General features: G+C 49.8%; 1 protein-coding gene across 4 annotated transcripts in view; it reads right to left on the bottom strand.

Moving 5' to 3' along the window:
- Positions 1-281: 281 nt before the first annotated feature.
- The window catches only part of HMGCR (3-hydroxy-3-methylglutaryl-CoA reductase), a 72,433-nt gene continuing 54,919 nt past the window's right edge, over positions 282-17,795 (bottom strand). For all 4 annotated transcript variants that reach the window (XM_075325441.1, XM_075325463.1, XM_075325448.1 and 1 more), the window contains exons 16-20: positions 12,011-12,181; positions 11,415-11,555; positions 11,171-11,329; positions 2,262-2,416; positions 282-1,733 (exon numbers count right to left, since the gene is read on the bottom strand). In XM_075325441.1, the coding sequence (XP_075181556.1) occupies positions 1,679-1,733; positions 2,262-2,416; positions 11,171-11,329; positions 11,415-11,555; positions 12,011-12,181 (681 nt within the window). In that variant the 3' untranslated portion in view covers positions 282-1,678. The remainder of the gene's footprint in view (positions 1,734-2,261; positions 2,417-11,170; positions 11,330-11,414; positions 11,556-12,010; positions 12,182-17,795) is intronic.

The raw sequence follows: 17,795 nt of genomic DNA, 5'->3' as shown, positions 1-17,795 counted from the left end.
GCCATTGTACTGTATACACTGTACTGGTGTGCGCTGGAGCCGGCGAAAAGCTGGATGTGTGAAACAGCCCTTATTGACTTCCACAGCTCTGGAAGAGTGTATCTTGCTTCTGCAGCCCAATTATACAGCATATTCTTTCCACTTCCAGCATGCACTGTTTCTGTACCTAGGTGATCCCACCAGCAGGTGGTGCTCTCCCTCTCCCTCTTTTTTTCTTTCCATTTCCACACACTGAACCAACTCTTGGTAAAATAAGACAGGCACCAACGCAAACAACAAAATGTAAAAAAATAATTACATTTATTCCAGTATCTTAAAAAGATCATTTTGATTTTATATACAAGAAAAAAAAAATTGACCTTTTAGTTCAACTTCCAAAAAACACCAGATTGGGAAAAATCAACAGAAACAGATGCTTTATTCATAAAGAGGTCACCTCTTCACCAGCATGAGAAAAAGAGGGCACAGGCGCCAGCTACAGTAGATATCACATTGCGTCCGGGTCATTTATACATTTCTAAGCCAATGAATGCCAAGTACTGGATCTTACAGACAAGTAATGTGTTACAAAAGAGAATCTCAAAAATGATAAAGATCTACTTTTGTTTCTAAACAGTTGTATAAAACTGTACCCAGATTCTATGTTGGCCACGTCTGGACTGAGTGCATCACACGGGCTGAATAATCGCATCGGGTATGGCAGGAGATGGTCACAATGATGCTGATGAGGTAGCGATAGACCACCAGGAAATATTTGGCTGCCAATACCAGAAATTCTAAATTTTGAAGGGGTTTTGCTTTTTCCAGTAGCAAAAAAAAAACCCAAAAAACAAAAACAGATTGGAAAAAAAAAAAGAAGGGTCTGCAGCATAATGATAAAAATAGACACACACACGTCTGCCGACATGTCAAGCTGTATATTTATGGCTTGTGGACACTTTCATAACACTGTGCTTGTTTAGAGTAGAAAGGAAAATGGCTTTGTGTGGCTGTTGAAGCATGCTGGGAGTGGTAGTTCAATAACAGCTGGTGACCAATGCAATATTGTATCTGTGGCGCGCTACCTGTCACTTTGCAGATATAAGTTCCCACAGTGATGCTGAAAGCAGGTATGGGCAGAGTATGTATATCAAGTCAGTAGGGGGCAGTATACGCTAAGTTTTAGCTTACTTGCTGACATCGCACTGTCTCATAAGACTGCAGCTGAACCTAGACCAGTAATAAATTAATTTATATTAACTAAACCAAAGTATATTACACAGATACGATTAAATAAAAAATAGACATTTTCTGAACAGAACTGTAAAGTAGCTTTAAAGTAAGTGAAAGGTCCTTTGCAAGCAGCACTATCTCAAAAAAAAATAAAAAAATAAAAAAAAAATTACAAAGCGAGATCCGAGCCTTCCATTGATTTGGCTTTTGCCCCGCCGTAGACATATAAAGACAGTGATTAGTGGACCCTCCAAGTCTGGACATGAGGGGCGTGGATCTTTATAAACACAGGTTGATGCTGGCTTGTCTTAGGTCTTTTTCTCATGTTGCCTGTACATCTTTTTTTCCCACTGGTGACAAAGCACCTTTACTTATAGAAATGTTTCCGTTAAATATTCTGCTCGTTCCCTTAGATTTCCTGCTATGTTTCTTTGAGCCAAGTGAAATCGCTGCAGGTGGTAAGTGCTCAGGCAGCTTTCTTCACGCATGTACCAGGCATGTCTTGAAGGTTAATTTTGGATCTAAGGAGAGGGAGAGAAAAAAAAAAAAAAAAGAATTATATTCTTCAATGTATAAAAGATGGTACAACTGGTCAAGAGAAGGCTTAAAGTCAGAAATGTGACAAGTCTCTGAAGCTACAACCATTGGACAGTGCAGTCATATGAATGCAGTGGGTAAGCTCATCTTTCTAGGTATATCGGTTGTATGCAACCATAGGTGAGCGGGCCGACAGAACCAGGAATGTTATTTAGGTCTGGTTCAGAAGATACATTTTGGCTTGAGGTGTTGCACAGCCTCACATGTGCTGGACCGTTACGAGGCACTCACATGTGGCATTAGTAGCTCAGTTTTCTATAGAACAGCTGTAGGAGGAGAAGTGCATGGATCAGACTGATGAGATTGTTCGGGGGTTCAAATTGTAGAGCTGGGGACAACCACTGGTTTTTACACTGGTATTTTACTACAGTTTTGCAAAGTATATAATAAGTTTCTCTACAAGTTTATATTTGTTTTCACCTTTATTGAAAGTGTTTTACCCTCAATATTACCTGTTGTGGACCATGTGGCTCTTGACAAGGTGGCCAGCTGCCAAGGCAGCCATTAAGGAGAGTTCTCCTGCCATTACTGTGCCACAGACGATCTGTGCAAGCTGGCAGGCATTTTTTCCAGGGTAGTCTGTGCTGGCTCCTTGGACTCCTAGCATCTGTACAGAAAGGGAAAAAAAAAGGGATAGTTAATATATAGCTAGCATCAGTTACACCTACCAGAATGTATTTGGCCTTAAAAACACCATATTTGCTTATTTTTTGCCATACATTTTTTATGAAATGAAGCACTCTAACCGGAAAAGTTGTATTCCACAATCCTTTCTAAATTTGCATGTGATTTAGTGTAGGAGCCTTAAAGAAGGGAATTTTGTTTACTTACCGTAAATTCCTTTTCTTCTAGCTCCAATTGGGAGACCCAGACAATTGGGGTGTATAGCCATGCCTCCGGAGGCCGCACAAAGTATTACACTAAAAGTGTAAAGCCCCTCCCCTTCTGCCTATACACCCCCCGTGCTCCCACGGGCTCCTCAGTTTTGGTGCAAAAGCAAGAAGGAGGAAAAAATTATAAACTGGTTTAAAGTACACTCAATCCGAAGGAATATCGGAGAACTGAAACCATTCAACATGAACAACATGTGTACACAAAAAAACAGGGGCGGGTGCTGGGTCTCCCAATTGGAGCTAGAAGAAAAGGAATTTACGGTAAGTAAACAAAATTCCCTTCTTCTTTGTCGCTCCATTGGGAGACCCAGACAATTGGGACGTCCAAAAGCAGTCCCTGGGTGGGTAAATAATACCTCATAATAGAGCCGTAACGGCTCCGTCCTACAGGTGGGCAACCGCCGCCTGAAGGACTCGCCTACCTAGGCTGGCATCTGCCGAAGCATAGGTATGCACCTGATAGTGTTTCGTGAAAGTGTGCAGGCTCGACCAGGTAGCTGCCTGACACACCTGCTGAGCCGTAGCCTGGTGCCGCAAGGCCCAGGACGCTCCCACGGCCCTGGTAGAATGGGCCTTCAGCCCTGAAGGAACCGGAAGCCCCGAGGAACGATAAGCTTCGAGAATTGGTTCCTTGATCCGAGCCAGGGTTGACTTGGAAGCTTGTGACCCTTTACACTGGCCAGCGACAAGGACAAAGAGTGCATCCGAGCGGCGCAGGGGCGCCGTACGAGAAATGTAGAATCTGAGTGCTCTCACCAGATCTAACAAGTGCAAATCCTTTTCACATTGGTGAACTGGATGAGGACAAAAAGAGGGTAAGGAGATATCCTGATTGAGATGAAAGGGGGATACCACCTTAGGGAGAAATTCCGGAACCGGACGCAGAACCACCTTGTCCTGGTGAAACACCAGGAAAGGGGCTTTGCATGACAACGCTGCTAGCTCAGACACTCTCCGAAGTGAAGTGACTGCTACTAGGAAAACCACTTTCTGCGAAAGGCGTGCGAGAGAAATATCCCTCATTGGCTCGAACGGTGGTTTCTGAAGAACCATCAGAACCCTGTTCAGATCCCAGGGTTCTAATGGACGCTTGTAAGGAGGGACGATGTGACAAACCCCCTGCAGGAACGTGCGTACCTGTGGAAGTCTGGCCAGGCGCTTCTGAAAAAACACAGAGAGCGCAGAGACTTGTCCCTTAAGGGAGCCGAGCGACAAACCCTTTTCCAATCCGGATTGAAGAAAGGACAGAAAAGTGGGCAAGGCAAATGGCCAGGGAGAAAAACCCTGAGCAGAGCACCACGACAGGAATATTTTCCACGTCCTGTGGTAGATCTTGGCGGACGTTGGTTTCCTAGCCTGTCTCATAGTGGCAATGACCTCTTGAGATAATCCTGAAGACGCTAAGATCCAGGACTCAATGGCCACACAGTCAGGTTGAGGGCCGCAGAATTCAGATGGAAAAACGGCCCTTGAGACAGCAAGTCTGGTCGGTCTGGTAGTACCCACGGTTGGCCGACCGTGAGATGCCACAGATCCGGGTACCACGACCTCCTCGGCCAGTCTGGAGCGACGAGGATGGCGCGGCGGCAGTCGGCCCTGATCTTGCGTAACACTCTGGGCAACAGTGCCAGAGGAGGAAACACATAAGGGAGTTGAAACTGCGACCAATCCTGAACTAAGGCGTCTGCCGCCAGAGCTCTGTGATCGTGAGATCGTGCCATGAATGTCGTGACCTTGTTGTTGTGCCGGGACGCCATTAGGTCGACGTCCGGCATCCCCCAGCGGCAACAGATCTCCTGAAACACGTCCGGGTGAAGGGACCATTCCCCTGCGTCCATGCCCTGGCGACTGAGAAAATCTGCTTCCCAGTTTTCCACGCCCGGGATGTGAACTGCGGAGATGGTGGAGGCCGTGGCTTCCACCCACATCAAAATCCGCCGGACTTCCTGGAAGGCTTGCCGACTGCGTGTTCCGCCTTGGTGGTTGATGTAAGCCACCGCTGTGGAGTTGTCCGACTGAATTCGGATCTGCTTGCCTTCCAGCCACTGCTGGAACGCTTTTAGGGCAAGATACACTGCCCTGATCTCCAGAACATTGATCTGAAGTGAGGACTCTTGCTGGGTCCACGTACCCTGAGCCCTGTGGTGGAGAAAAACCGCTCCCCACCCTGACAGACTCGCGTCCGTCGTGACCACCGCCCAGGATGGGGGTAGGAAGGATTTCCCCTTCGATAATGAAGTGGGAAGAAGCCACCACCGAAGGGACGCTTTGGTTGCCTGAGAGAGGGAGACGTTCCTGTCGAGGGACGTCGGCTTCCTGTCCCATTTGCGTAGGATGTCCCATTGAAGAGGACGCAGGTGAAACTGCGCGAACGGGACTGCCTCCATTGCTGCCACCATCTTCCCCAGGAAGTGCATGAGGCGCCTCAAGGGGTGTGACTGACCTTGAAGGAGAGATTGCACCCCCGTCTGTAGTGAACGCTGCTTGTTCAGCAGAAGCTTCACTATCGCTGAGAGGGTATGAAACTCCATGCCAAGATATGTCAGTGATTGGGCCGGTGTCATATTTGACTTTGGAAAATTGATGATCCACCCGAAACTCTGGAGAGTCTCCAGAGTAGCGTTGAGGCTGTGCTGGCATGCCTCTTGAGAGGGTGCTTTGACCAGCAGATCGTCTAAGTAAGGGATCACCGAGTGACCCTGAGAGTGGAGGACCGCAACTACTGCAGCCATGACCTTGGTGAAAACCCGTGGGGCTGTCGCCAGGCCGAACGGCAGTGCCACGAACTGAAGGTGTTCGTCTCCTATGGCGAAGCGCAGGAAGCGCTGATGCTCTGGAGCAATCGGTACGTGGAGATAAGCATCTTTGATATCGATCGATGCAAGGAAATCTCCTTGGGACATTGAGGCGATGACGGAGCGGAGGGATTCCATCCGGAATCGCCTGGTCTTTACGTGTTTGTTGAGCAGTTTCAGGTCCAGGACAGGACGGAAAGACCCGTCCTTCTTTGGAACCACAAACAGGTTGGAGTAAAAACCGTGACCCTGTTGCTGAAGAGGAACAGGGACCACCACTCCTTCTGCCTTCAGAGTGCCCAGCGCCTGCAGAAGAGCATCGGCTCGCTCGGGAGGCGGAGATGTTCTGAAGAATCGGGTCGGAGGACGAGAGCTGAACTCTATCCTGTAACCGTGAGACAGAATGTCTCTCACCCAACGGTCTTTTACCTGTGGCAGCCAGGTGTCGCAAAAGCGGGAGAGCCTGCCACCGACCGAGGATGCGGTGTGAGGAGGCCGTAAGTCATGAGGAAGCCGCCTTGGTAGCGGCACCTCCGGCGGTCTTTTTAGGGCGTGACTTAGACCGCCATGGATCGGAGTTCCTCTGATCCTTCTGAGGCCTTTTGGACGAGGAGAATTGGGACCTGCCCGCACCCCGAAAGAACCGAAACCTCGACTGTCCCCTCCTCTGTTGGGGTAATTTTGGTTTGGCCTGGGGTAAGGATGTTTCCTTTCCCTTGGCTTGTTTGATGATTTCATCCAACCTCTCACCAAACAAACGGTCGCCAGAAAATGGCAAACCGGTTAAGCACTTTTTGGAAGCCGAATCTGCCTTCCATTCCCGTAGCCACAAGGCTCTGCGTATTACCACCGAATTGTCGGCTGCAACCGCCGTACGGCTCGCAGAGTCCAGGACAGCATTAATAGCGTAGGACGCAAATGCCGACGTTTGAGAGGTTATGGACGCCACTTGCGGCGCAGACGTACGTGTGAGTGCGTCAATTTGCGCTTGACCCGCTGAAATAGCTTGGAGTGCCCATACGGCTGCGAATGCTGGAGCAAAAGACGCGCCGATAGCTTCATAGATGGATTTCAACCAGAGCTCCATCTGTCCGTCAGTGGCATCCTTGAGCGAAGCCCCATCTTCAACTGCAACTATGGATCTAGCCGCCAGTCTGGAGATTGGAGGATCCACCTTGGGACACTGAGTCCAGCCCTTGACCACGTCAGGGGGGAAGGGATAACGTGTATCCTTAAGGCGCTTGGAAAAACGCTTATCTGGACAAACTCGGTGTTTCTGGACTGCCTCTCTGAAGTCGGAGTGATCCAGAAACATACTCGTTGTACGCTTGGGGAACCTGAAACGGAATTTCTCCTGCTGAGAAGCTGACTCCTCCACTGGAGGAGCTGAGGGAGAAATTTCCAACATTTGATGTATGGACGCGATAAGATCATTCACTATGGCGTCACCATCAGGAGTATCAAGGTTGAGAGCGGCCTCAGGATCAGAATCCTGATCAGCTACCTCCGCTTCATCATACAGAGAGTCCTCCCTCTGAGACCCTGAGCAATGTGATGAGGTCGAGGGGATTTCCCAGCGAGCTCGCTTAGGCGGTCTGGGCCTGCGGTCCGTGTCAGAGACCTCACCCTGGGATCTATGAGACACCCCGGGGGAACATTGTTGTTCCAACTGAGGGGAACCAGGGGGCAATGATTCCACAGTGCCCATGGTCTGAGATACCGGTCTGGACTGCAAAGCTTCTAGTATCTTAGCCATAGTCTCAGAAAGTCTTTCAGTAAAAACTGTAAACTCCGTCCCTGTCACCTGGACAGTGTTAGCAGGTGGTTCCCCCTGGGCCACCCTTAGCAGAGGCTCCGGCTGAGTAAGTGCCACAGGGGCCGAGCAGTGCACACAATGAGGGTCAGTGGAACCTGCCGGTAGTATAGCCGTACATGCGGCGCAGGCAGCATAGTAAGCCTGTGTTTTGGCACCCCTGCTTCTTGTGGGCGCCATGCTGTTGTCTCCCCTGAGCAACACAGGAGGGTATATAGCCAAAAATCAACCGTGCACTGTACAGTGGAAAGTATAGCCTATAAACAATCATCTATAAAGTACACTTCTGCACTAGTGGGGCCAGCACCTCAGGTTCTGCTTACCGCCCGCTTAAAGCGGTTGTGTGGTCACCAGAATCCCTGCCTGGGTCTCCCAGAGCTTGTCTCCCCTCTCCAGCGTCAGAGGAGCTGACAGGAATGGCTGCCGGCGTCCTGAGGAGAGGAGGGAGCCGTGGGCGTGACCCAGAAAGTGCGGGAAACTGGTGCCCCACTGTGCACAGAGAGGGGGGTGGAGTATGCAAAGCATGCTCCAGCCCTCAGTGCTGCCGTCCTGTACAGCGTCCCGCCCTTTCCCTGACTGGCAGGCCTGGGGGCGGGAAGAAAAAAGAGACTAGGCCGCAAAAGCCGGGGACTCGAGTTATAAGCGCGGCCGCCGTATAAGCGCGGTCGGCGCGGAAGTCCCCGGCGCACTAACAGTCCCAGCCGCGCCGCAGTGATAGCAATGGCAGCGGCGGTCAGCGCGGTAGTCCCCATACACTAACACACTCAGCGACGCTGCAGTGTGTAATGGCACAAACGCGGTCAGCGCCGCGGTCCCCGGTGCACTAGCACACCCAGCAATGCTGGAGTGTTGCTGTGTGCGGTCCCCACGGGGACACAGAGTACCTCAAAGTAGCAGGGCCATGTCCCTGACGATACTCTGCTCCTTATCCAGCAGAATCCTCTGGAGCTGTGGATGGAGCACGGTCTCAGTGCCTGGAGACCGATTAGGATCCCACTTCACCCAGAGCCCTAAGGGGGATGGGGAAGGAAAACAGCATGTGGGCTCCAGCCTCCGTACCCGCAATGGATACCTCAACCTTAACAACACCGCCGACAAGAGTGGGGTGAGAAGGGAGCATGCTGGGGGCCCTGTGAAGGGCCCTCTTTTCTTCCATCCGACATAGTCAGCAGCTGCTGCTGACTAAGCTGTGGAGCTATGCGTGCATGTCTGCCTCCTTCGCACAAAGCAAAAAACTGAGGAGCCCGTGGGAGCATGGGGGGTGTATAGGCAGAAGGGGAGGGGCTTTACACTTTTAGTGTAATACTTTGTGCGGCCTCCGGAGGCATGGCTATACACCCCAATTGTCTGGGTCTCCCAATGAAGCGACAAAGAAATACTTACCAATTGCCATCTTCCCCTGTTTCCAGCGATGCTCCGCTCGACGTCTGGCCCATGTGAGTGATCCTCAGCTTTACCACTCACACAGGAACTGCTGTATGGGAAAGTGTTACTACCACTAATGTAAATCTAGGAGAATCTGCATACGGCCCAATAGACTTGTGACTGTGAAAGCAACTTCTGGTTCACACAAACCTCTGAGTGATCTGGCTAGTCAGATCTGAAGTCCCATAATCCAAAAGAGGAAAAGAGCGGCACTGGAAACCAGGGAAGATGGCAAATGGTAAATGCAGTACGGTGGCTCAGTGCTTAGCACTGTTACTTTGGAGTCCTGGGTTCAAATCCCACCAAGGAGAACATCTGCAAGGAGTTTGTATGTTCTCTCCTTGTTTGTGTGGGTTTCCTCCACGTTCAATGACATATTGATAGTGCGAGCCCCAATAGGGTCAGTGATGATAATGTCGGTAAAGCACTGGAATATAATGCACCTACCCTACATCACATACACATTCAGAAAGGAATACAGGATAACATTTTTGAAAGATGTGCCTGTTTTGAGAGATCCTTGATAAAGGCCATACAGATCCTATTTGAGGTATGTATATGTAGAGGGTGCGGACTATCTAACAGACGGGAATCCATGACCTAGTTCCCATTAGGTTAGGCCCACCTACACTGTGCAGAATTATTAGGCAAATGAGTATTTTGATCACATGATAATTTTTATACATGTTGTCCTACTCCAAGCTGTATAGGCTTGAGAGCCAACTACCAATTAAGTAAATCAGGTGATGTGCATCTCTGTAATGAGGAGGGGTGTAGTGTAATGACACCAACACCCTATATAAGGTGTGCTTAATTATTAGGCAACTTCCTTTCCTTTGGCAAAATGGGTCAGAAGAGAGATTTGACGGGCTCTGAAAAGTCCAAAACTGTGAGATGTCTTGCAGAGGGATGCAGCAGTCTTGAAATTACCAAACTTTTGAAGCGTGATCACCGAACAATCAAGCGTTTCATGGCAAATAGCCAACAGGGTCGCAAGAAGCGTGTTGGGCAAAAAAGGCGCAAAATAACTGCCCATGAATTGAGGAAAATCAAGCGTGAAGCTGCCAAGATGCCATTTGCCACCAGTTTGGCCATATTTCAGAGCAGGTAAGGTGAGGAAGGCTGAAAAATGACCACCTTTGAACAAGAAACATAAGATAAAATGTCAAGACTGGGCCAAGAAATATCTTAAGACTGATTTTTCAAAGGTTTTATGGACTGATGAAATGAGAGTGACTCTTGATGGGCCGGATGAATGGGCCAGAGGCTGGATCAGTAAAGGGCAGAGAGCTCCACTCCGACTTTGATGCCAGCATTGTGGAGGTGGGGTACTCGTATGGGCTGGTATCAAAGATGAACTTGTGGGACCTTTTCGGGTTGAGGATGGAGTGAAGCTCAACTCCCAGACCTACTGCCAGTTTCTGGAAGACAACTTCTTCAAGCAGTAGTACAGAAGAAGTCGGTATCGTTCAAGAAAAACATGATTTTCATGCAGGACAATGCTCCATCACATGCATCCAACTACTCCACAGCATGGCTGACCAGTAAAGGTCTAAAAAAAAAATAAAAATGAAAAAAATAATGACATGACCCCCTTGTTCACCTGATCTGAACCCCATAGAGAACCTGTGATCCCCCATAAAATGTGAGATCTACAGGGAGGGAAAACAGTACACCTCTCGGAACAGTGTCTGGGAGGCTGTGGTGGCTGCTGCATCCAATGTTGATCGTAAACAGATCAAGTAACTGACAGAATCTATGGATGGTAGGCTGTTGAGTGTCATCAAAGAAAGGTGGCTATATTGGTCAAATTTTTTGGGGTTTTGTTTTTGCATGTCAGTAATGTTAATTTCTAAATTTTGTGCAGTTATATTGGTTTACCTGGTGAAAATAAACAAGTGAGATGGCAATATATTTGTTTTTTTATTAAGTTGCCTAATAATTCTGCACCATAATAGTTACCTGCACAAACAGATATCTTCCTAAGATAGCCAAATCTAAAAAAAAAAAAAACCCACTCCAACTTCCAAAAATATTAAGCTTTGATATTTATGAGTCTTTTAAGTTGATTAAGAATATAGTTGTTGACCAATAAAAAAAATCCTCTAAAATACAACTTGCCTAATAATTCTGCACACGGTGTATAGTAGAGAGCTGTTAACAGGCTGCAGCTTTCAAACCTGCAGACGCAGGCAGTCCATGTATTACATACATAGACCTTCGTCAAAGTGCTGCCATATAATACTACAGTCTGTGTGCAACAACTGAAATGCTAAGGAGACTGCAATGACTAAAAATGGTTCATCCGGTGATCTTAAAAATGGCAGAGTCTTCAGAAAACCCTATTAAATGATGACTTTTATATGTAACACACCATATTATAAAGGTGTTAGCAGTATTGTTTTGACTTCAATTAAATAGTTGAATATACGTACTTGCAGACAAGCCTGCTGCGGGGCCAGGTTGGTTCCTCCTCCCACAGTACCGATCTCTATGGAAGGCATTGTGCAGCTGATGTATAAGTCCTCATTGGTGGGACCTGTAGCTTCCATTAATGTGATGCAGTTTGAACTTCCAACATTTTGGGCAGCATCCTATAAAGCAAAAACAAAAAGGTTATCACATATAATTCACTCCATGTAGAGCTGTTGTATATAGTCAACTTTCCTATAATCTGACCTGTCCACAGGCAATGTAAATTGCAGTCACAATATTGGCCGCATGTGCGTTGTAACCCCCGATGCTGCCCGCCATTGCAGAGCCAACCAAGTTCTTGTTGATGTTCACTTCAACCAATGCAGCTGTAGAGGACTTCAGTACCTGCAGATGTCAGACATTTAGTGTCAGACACAAAATCCATATTAGGCCATGTGTACACATGGAGTATTTGGTGAGTTTTTAACCTCAATATTTGCAAGATGAAACCAGGAATGGGTGATAAATACAGAATTGGTGCTCATGTTTATACATTTTGTTATGTTTATACAAATTATACTTTTCCTCTGATTGTCCCACTCCTGGTATTGGCCACAAAGACTGAGGAAAAATATCCAAATACTGAAACGTGTGCAAGTGGCCTTAGAGAAGTTGTACATTAGAAAAAAAAACAAAAAAACCCCACAATATTTTCCCCTGCTCTCCAATTGCAGCTCATAATCAGTCAAGATTGTGCAAATCTTGTACAATCATTTTAGCCACTCAGAAGAAAAACTGACTCCTGCGCATATACAAACCAAAAACAAAAACGGAGCAATAGCAAAGTGTTCAATTCTTACCTCTCGCACCACATTTGCTGGTATAGTAGCTTCACACACGACAGATTTCCCCCGGCCCTCTATCCAGTTGATTGCGGCCGGTTTCTTGTCAGTACAGTAGTTACCACTAACGGCAAGAACTTGTAGCTCAGGAAATTCCTCTTGTAATCTAGAAAGAGCCTTTTCGGTGCCCTGTACCAAGATATAAGAAGGGAATTTTGTTTACTTACCGTAAATTCCTTTTCTTCTAGCTCCAATTGGGAGACCCAGACAATTGTTTTTAGACAATTGGGTGTATAGCTTCTGCCTCCGGAGGCCACACAAAGTATTACACTTAAAAGTGTAAAGCCCCTCCCCTTCTGCCTATACACCCCCCGTGCATCACGGGCTCCTCAGTTTTGGTGCAAAAGCAAGGAGGAAACCTATAAATTGGTCTAAAGTAATTCAATCCGAAGGAAGTTCGGAAAACTGAAAACCATTCAACATGAACAACATGTGTACACAAATAACAACAGCCCGAAGGAAACAGGGGCGGGTGCTGGGTCTCCCAATTGGAGCTAGAAGAAAAGGAATTTACGGTAAGTAAACAAAATTCCCTTCTTTGTCGCTCCATTGGGAGACCCAGACAATTGGGACGTCCAAAAGCAGTCCCTGGGTGGGTAAAATAATACCTCGTAATAGAGCCGTAAAACGGCCCCTTCCTACAGGTGGGCAACCGCCGCCTGAAGGACTCGCCTACCTAGGCTGGCATCTGCCGAAGCATAGGTATGCACCTGATAGTGTTTCGTGAAAGTGTGCAGGCTCGACCAGGTAGCCGCCTGACACACCTGCTGAGCCGTAGCCTGGTGCCGCAAAGCCCAGGACGCACCCACGGCTCTGGTAGAATGGGCCATCAGCCCTGAGGGAACCGGAAGCCCAGAAGATCGGTAAGCTTCGAGAATTGGTTCCTTGATTCACCGAGCCAGGGTTGATTTGGAAGCCTGTGACCCTTTACGCTGGCCAGCGACAAGGACAAAGAGTGCATCCGAGCGGCGCAGGGGCGCCGTACGAGAAATGTAGAGTCTGAGTGCTCTCACCAGATCTAACAAGTGCAAATCCTTTTCACATTGGTGAACTGGATGAGGACAAAAAGAGGGTAAGGAGATGTCCTGATTGAGATGAAAGGGGGATACCACCTTACGGAGAAATTCCGGAACCGGACGCAGAACCACCTTGTCCTGGTGAAACACCAGGAAAGGGGCTTTGCATGACAGCGCTGCTAGCTCAGACACTCTCCGAAGTGATGTGACTGCTACTAGGAAGACCACTTTCTGTGAAAGGCGTGAAAGAGAAATATCCTTCATTGGCTCGAAAGGTGGTTTTTGAAGAGCCATCAGCACCCTGTTCAGATCCCAGGGTTCTAACGGACGCTTGTAAGGAGGGACTATGTGACAAACCCCCTGCAGGAACGTGCGTACCTGTGGAAGTCTGGCTAGGCGCTTCTGAAAAAACACAGAGCGCTGAGACTTGTCCCTTAATGGAGCCGAGCGACAAACCCTTTTCCAATCCGGATTGAAGGAAGGAAAGAAAAGTGGGCAAGGCAAATGGCCAGGGAGTAAAACCCTGATCAGAGCACCAGGATAAGAATATCCTCCACGTCCTGTGGTAGATCTTGGCGGACGTTGGTTTCCTAGCCTGTCTCATAGTGGCAATGACCTCTTGAGATAACCCTGAAGACGCTAGGATCCAGGACTCAATGGCCACACAGTCAGGTTGAGGGCCGCAGAATTCAGATGGAAAAACGGCCCTTGAGACAGCAAGTCTGGTCGGTCTGGTAGTGCCCACGGTTGGCCCACCGTGAGATGCCACAGATCCGGGTACCACGACCTCCTCGGCCAGTCTGGAGCAACGAGGATGGCGCGGCGGCAGTCGGACCTGATCTTGCGTAACACTCTGGGCAACAGTGCCAGAGGAGGAAACACATAAGGGAGTTGAAACTGCGACCAATCCTGAACTAAGGCGTCTGCCGCCAGAGCTCTGTGATCTTGAGACCGTGCCATGAATGTCGGGACCTTGTTGTTGTGCCGGGACGCCATTAGGTCGACGTCCGGCATCCCCCAGCGGCAACAGATCTCTTGAAACACGTCCGGGTGAAGGGACCATTCCCCTGCGTCCATGCCCTGGCGACTGAGAAAGTCTGCTTCCCAGTTTTCTACGCCCGGGATGTGAACTGCGGATATGGTGGAGGCTGTGGCTTCCACCCATAGCAGAATCCGCCGGACTTCCTGGAAGGCTTGCCGACTGCGTGTTCCGCCTTGGTGGTTGATGTATGCCACCGCTGTGGAGTTGTCCGACTGAATTCGGATCTGCTTGCCTTCCAGCCACGGCTGGAACGCCTTTAGGGCAAGATACACTGCCCTTATCTCCAGAACATTGATCTGAAGGGAGGACTCTGGCTGAGTCCAGGTACCCTGAGCCCTGTGGTGGAGAAAGACCGCTCCCCACCCTGAAAGACTCGCGTCCGTCGTGACCACCGCCCAGGATGGGGGTAGGAAGGATTTCCCCTTCGACAATGAAGTGGGAAGAAGCCACCACCGAAGGGAGGTTTTGGCTGCCTGAGAAAGGGAGACGTTCCTGTCGAGGGACGCCGACTTCCTGTCCCATTTGCGGAGAATGTCCCATTGAAGTGGACGCAGATGAAACTGCGCAAAAGGAACTGCCTCCATTGCTGCTACCATCTTCCCTAGGAAGTGCATGAGGCGCCTCAAGGGGTGTGACTGACCTTGAAGGAGAGATTGCACCCCTGTCTGTAGTGAACGCTGTTTGTCCAGCGGAAGCTTCACTATCGCTGAGAGAGTATGAAACTCCATGCCAAGATATGTCAGTGATTGGGCCGGTGTCAGATTTGACTTTGGGAAATTGATGATCCACCCGAATCTCTGGAGAGTCTCCAGAGCAATGTTCAAGCTGTGTTGGCATGCCACTTGAGAGGGTGCCTTGACAAGTAGATCGTCTAAGTAAGGGATCACCGAGTGTCCCTGAGAGTGCAGGACTGCTACTACTGTTGCCATGACCTTGGTGAAGACCCGTGGGGCTGTCGCCAGGCCGAAAGGCAGTGCCACGAACTGAAGGTGTTCGTCCCCTATGGCGAAACGCAGGAAGCGCTGATGCTCTGGTGCAATCGGTACGTGGAGATAAGCATCTTTGATGTCGATTGATGCTAGGAAATCTCCTTGGGACATTGAGGCGATGACGGAGCGGAGCGATTCCATCCGGAACCGCCTGGTTTTTACGTGTTTGTTGAGCAGTTTTAGGTCCAAAACAGGACGGAAGGATCCGTCCTTTTTTGGCACCACGAACAAGTTGGAGTAAAAACCGTGACCCTGTTGCTGAAGAGGAACAGGGATCACCACTCCTTCTGCCTTCAAAGTGCACACCGCCTGAAGAAGAGCATCGGCTCGCTCGGGGGGCGGAGATGTTTTGAAGAATCGAGTCGGAGGACGAGAGCTGAACTCTATCCTGTAACCGTGAGACAGAATGTCTCTCACCCAACGGTGTTTTACCTGTGGCAGCCAGGCGTCGCAAAAGCGGGAGAGCCTGCCACCGACCGAGGATGCGGTGTGAAGAGGCCGAAAGTCATGAGGAGGCCGCTTTGGGAGCGGTTCCTCTGGCGGTCTTTTTAGGACGTGACTTAGACCGCCATGAATCGGAGTTCCTCTGATCCTTCTGAGGCCTGTTGGATGAGGAGAATTGAGACCTGCCCGCGGGCCGAAAGGACCGAAACCTCGATTGTACCTTCCGTTGTTGAGGTCTGTTTGGTTTGGACTGGGGTAAGGATGAGTCCTTTCCCTTGGATTGTTTAATGATTTCATCCAATTGCTCACCAAACAGGCGGTCGCCAGAAAACGGCAAACCGGTTAAGAACTTTTTGGAAGCAGAGTCTGCCTTCCATTCACGTAGCCACATGGCCCTGCGGACTGCCACCGAATTGGCGGATGCTACCGCCGTACGGCTCGCAGAGTCCAGGACAGCATTAATGGCGTAGGACGCAAACGCCGACGCCTGAGAGGTTAAGGACACCACCTGCGGAGCAGATGCACGTGTGACTGCATTAATCTGCGAGTGACACGCTGAGATAGCTTGGAGTGCCCATACGGCTGCGAATGCCGGAGCAAAGGACGCGCCGATAGCTTCATAGATGGATTTCAACCAGAGCTCCATCTGTCTGTCAGTGGCATCCTTGAGTGAAGCCCCATCTTCCACGGCAACTATGGATCTAGCCGCCAGTCTGGAGACTGGAGGATCCACCTTGGGACACTGAGCCCAACCCTTGACAACGTCAGGGGGAAAGGGATAACGTGTGTCCTTAAGGCGCTTGGAAAAGCGCTTATCTGGACAAGCTCGGTGTTTCTGGACTGCCTCTCTGAAGTCAGAGTGATCCAGAAACGTACTCATTGTACGCTTGGGAAACCTGAAACGGAATTTCTCCTGCTGAGAAGCTGACTCCTCAATTGGAGGAGCTGGGGGAGAAAGATCCAACACCTGATTGATGGTCGCTATAAGGTCATTCACTATGGCGTCTCCTTCAGGTGTATCTAGGTTGAGAGCGGCCTCAGGATCAGAATCCTGATCTGCCACCTCCGCTTCATCGTCCAGAGAGTCCTCCTGCTGAGACCCTGAGCAGTGTGATGAAGTCGAGGGAATTTCCCAGCGAGCCCGCTTAGGCGGTCTGGGACTGCGGTCCGTGTCAGAGACCTCACCCTGGGACCTATGAGTCACCCCAGGAGCACTTTGCTGCTCCGACCGAGGGGGGCCTGGGGTCAATGATTCAACAGTGCCCGGGGCCTGAGTTACCGGTCTGGACTGCAAGGCTTCTAGTATCTTAGCAGACCATTTATCCATACTCTCAGAAAGTTTGTCAGCAAATACTGCAAACTCCGTCCCTGTCACCTGGACAGTGGTAGCAGGTGGTTCCACTTGGGCCACCAGTAGCAGAGGCTCCGGCTGAGTAAGTGCCACAGGGGCCGAGCATTGCACACAATGAGGGTCGGTGGAACCTGCCGGTAGTATAGCCGCACATGAGGTACAGGTTGCAAAGTAAGCCTGTGCTTTGGCACCCTTGCTTTTTGCGGACGACATGCTGTTGTCTCCTCTGAGTACAATCCAGGAGGGTATATAGCCAAAAATCAACAGTGCGACCGTACAGTGTAAATGTATAGCATATAAGCATATATAGGCTCTCCTCTCCAGCTTCAGATGTGCTGACAGGAATGGCTGCCGGCGTTCTGTGAGAAGGAGGGGGCCGTGGGCGTGCCCTAGAAAGTGCGGGAATCTGGTGCCCCACGGTGCTCAGTGAGGGGGGAGGAGGATACAAAGTATGCTCCAGCCCTCAGCGCTGACGTCCTGTGCAGCGTCCCGCCCTTCCCCTGACTGGCAGGCCTGGGGGCGGGAATATGCGGTACTAGGCCGCAAAAGTCGGGGACTAAAGTTATAAGCGCGGCCGGCAAATAAGCGCGGTCAGCGCGGTAGTCCCCGGCGCACTAACACACCCAGCAGTGCTGCAGCGTGTATGGCACAAGCGCTCCATGCGCGGTCCCCAAGGGGACACAGAGTACCTCACAGTAGCAGGGCCTTGTCCCTGACGATACCCGGCTCCTGTCCAGCAGATTGCCCAGGGGCTGCGGAGGGAGCACGGTCCCAGTGCCTGGAGACCGATTAGGATCCCACTTCACCCAGAGCCCTTAAGGGATGGGGAAGGAAAGCAGCATGTGGCTCCTGCCTATGTACCCGCAATGGGTACCTCAACCTTAACAGCACCGCCGACCAG

Source organism: Anomaloglossus baeobatrachus, chromosome 1, assembly GCF_048569485.1.
Source record: "Anomaloglossus baeobatrachus isolate aAnoBae1 chromosome 1, aAnoBae1.hap1, whole genome shotgun sequence".
NCBI lineage: Eukaryota > Metazoa > Chordata > Amphibia > Anura > Aromobatidae > Anomaloglossus > Anomaloglossus baeobatrachus.
This window is presented reverse-complemented; position numbering and strand designations above follow the sequence as displayed.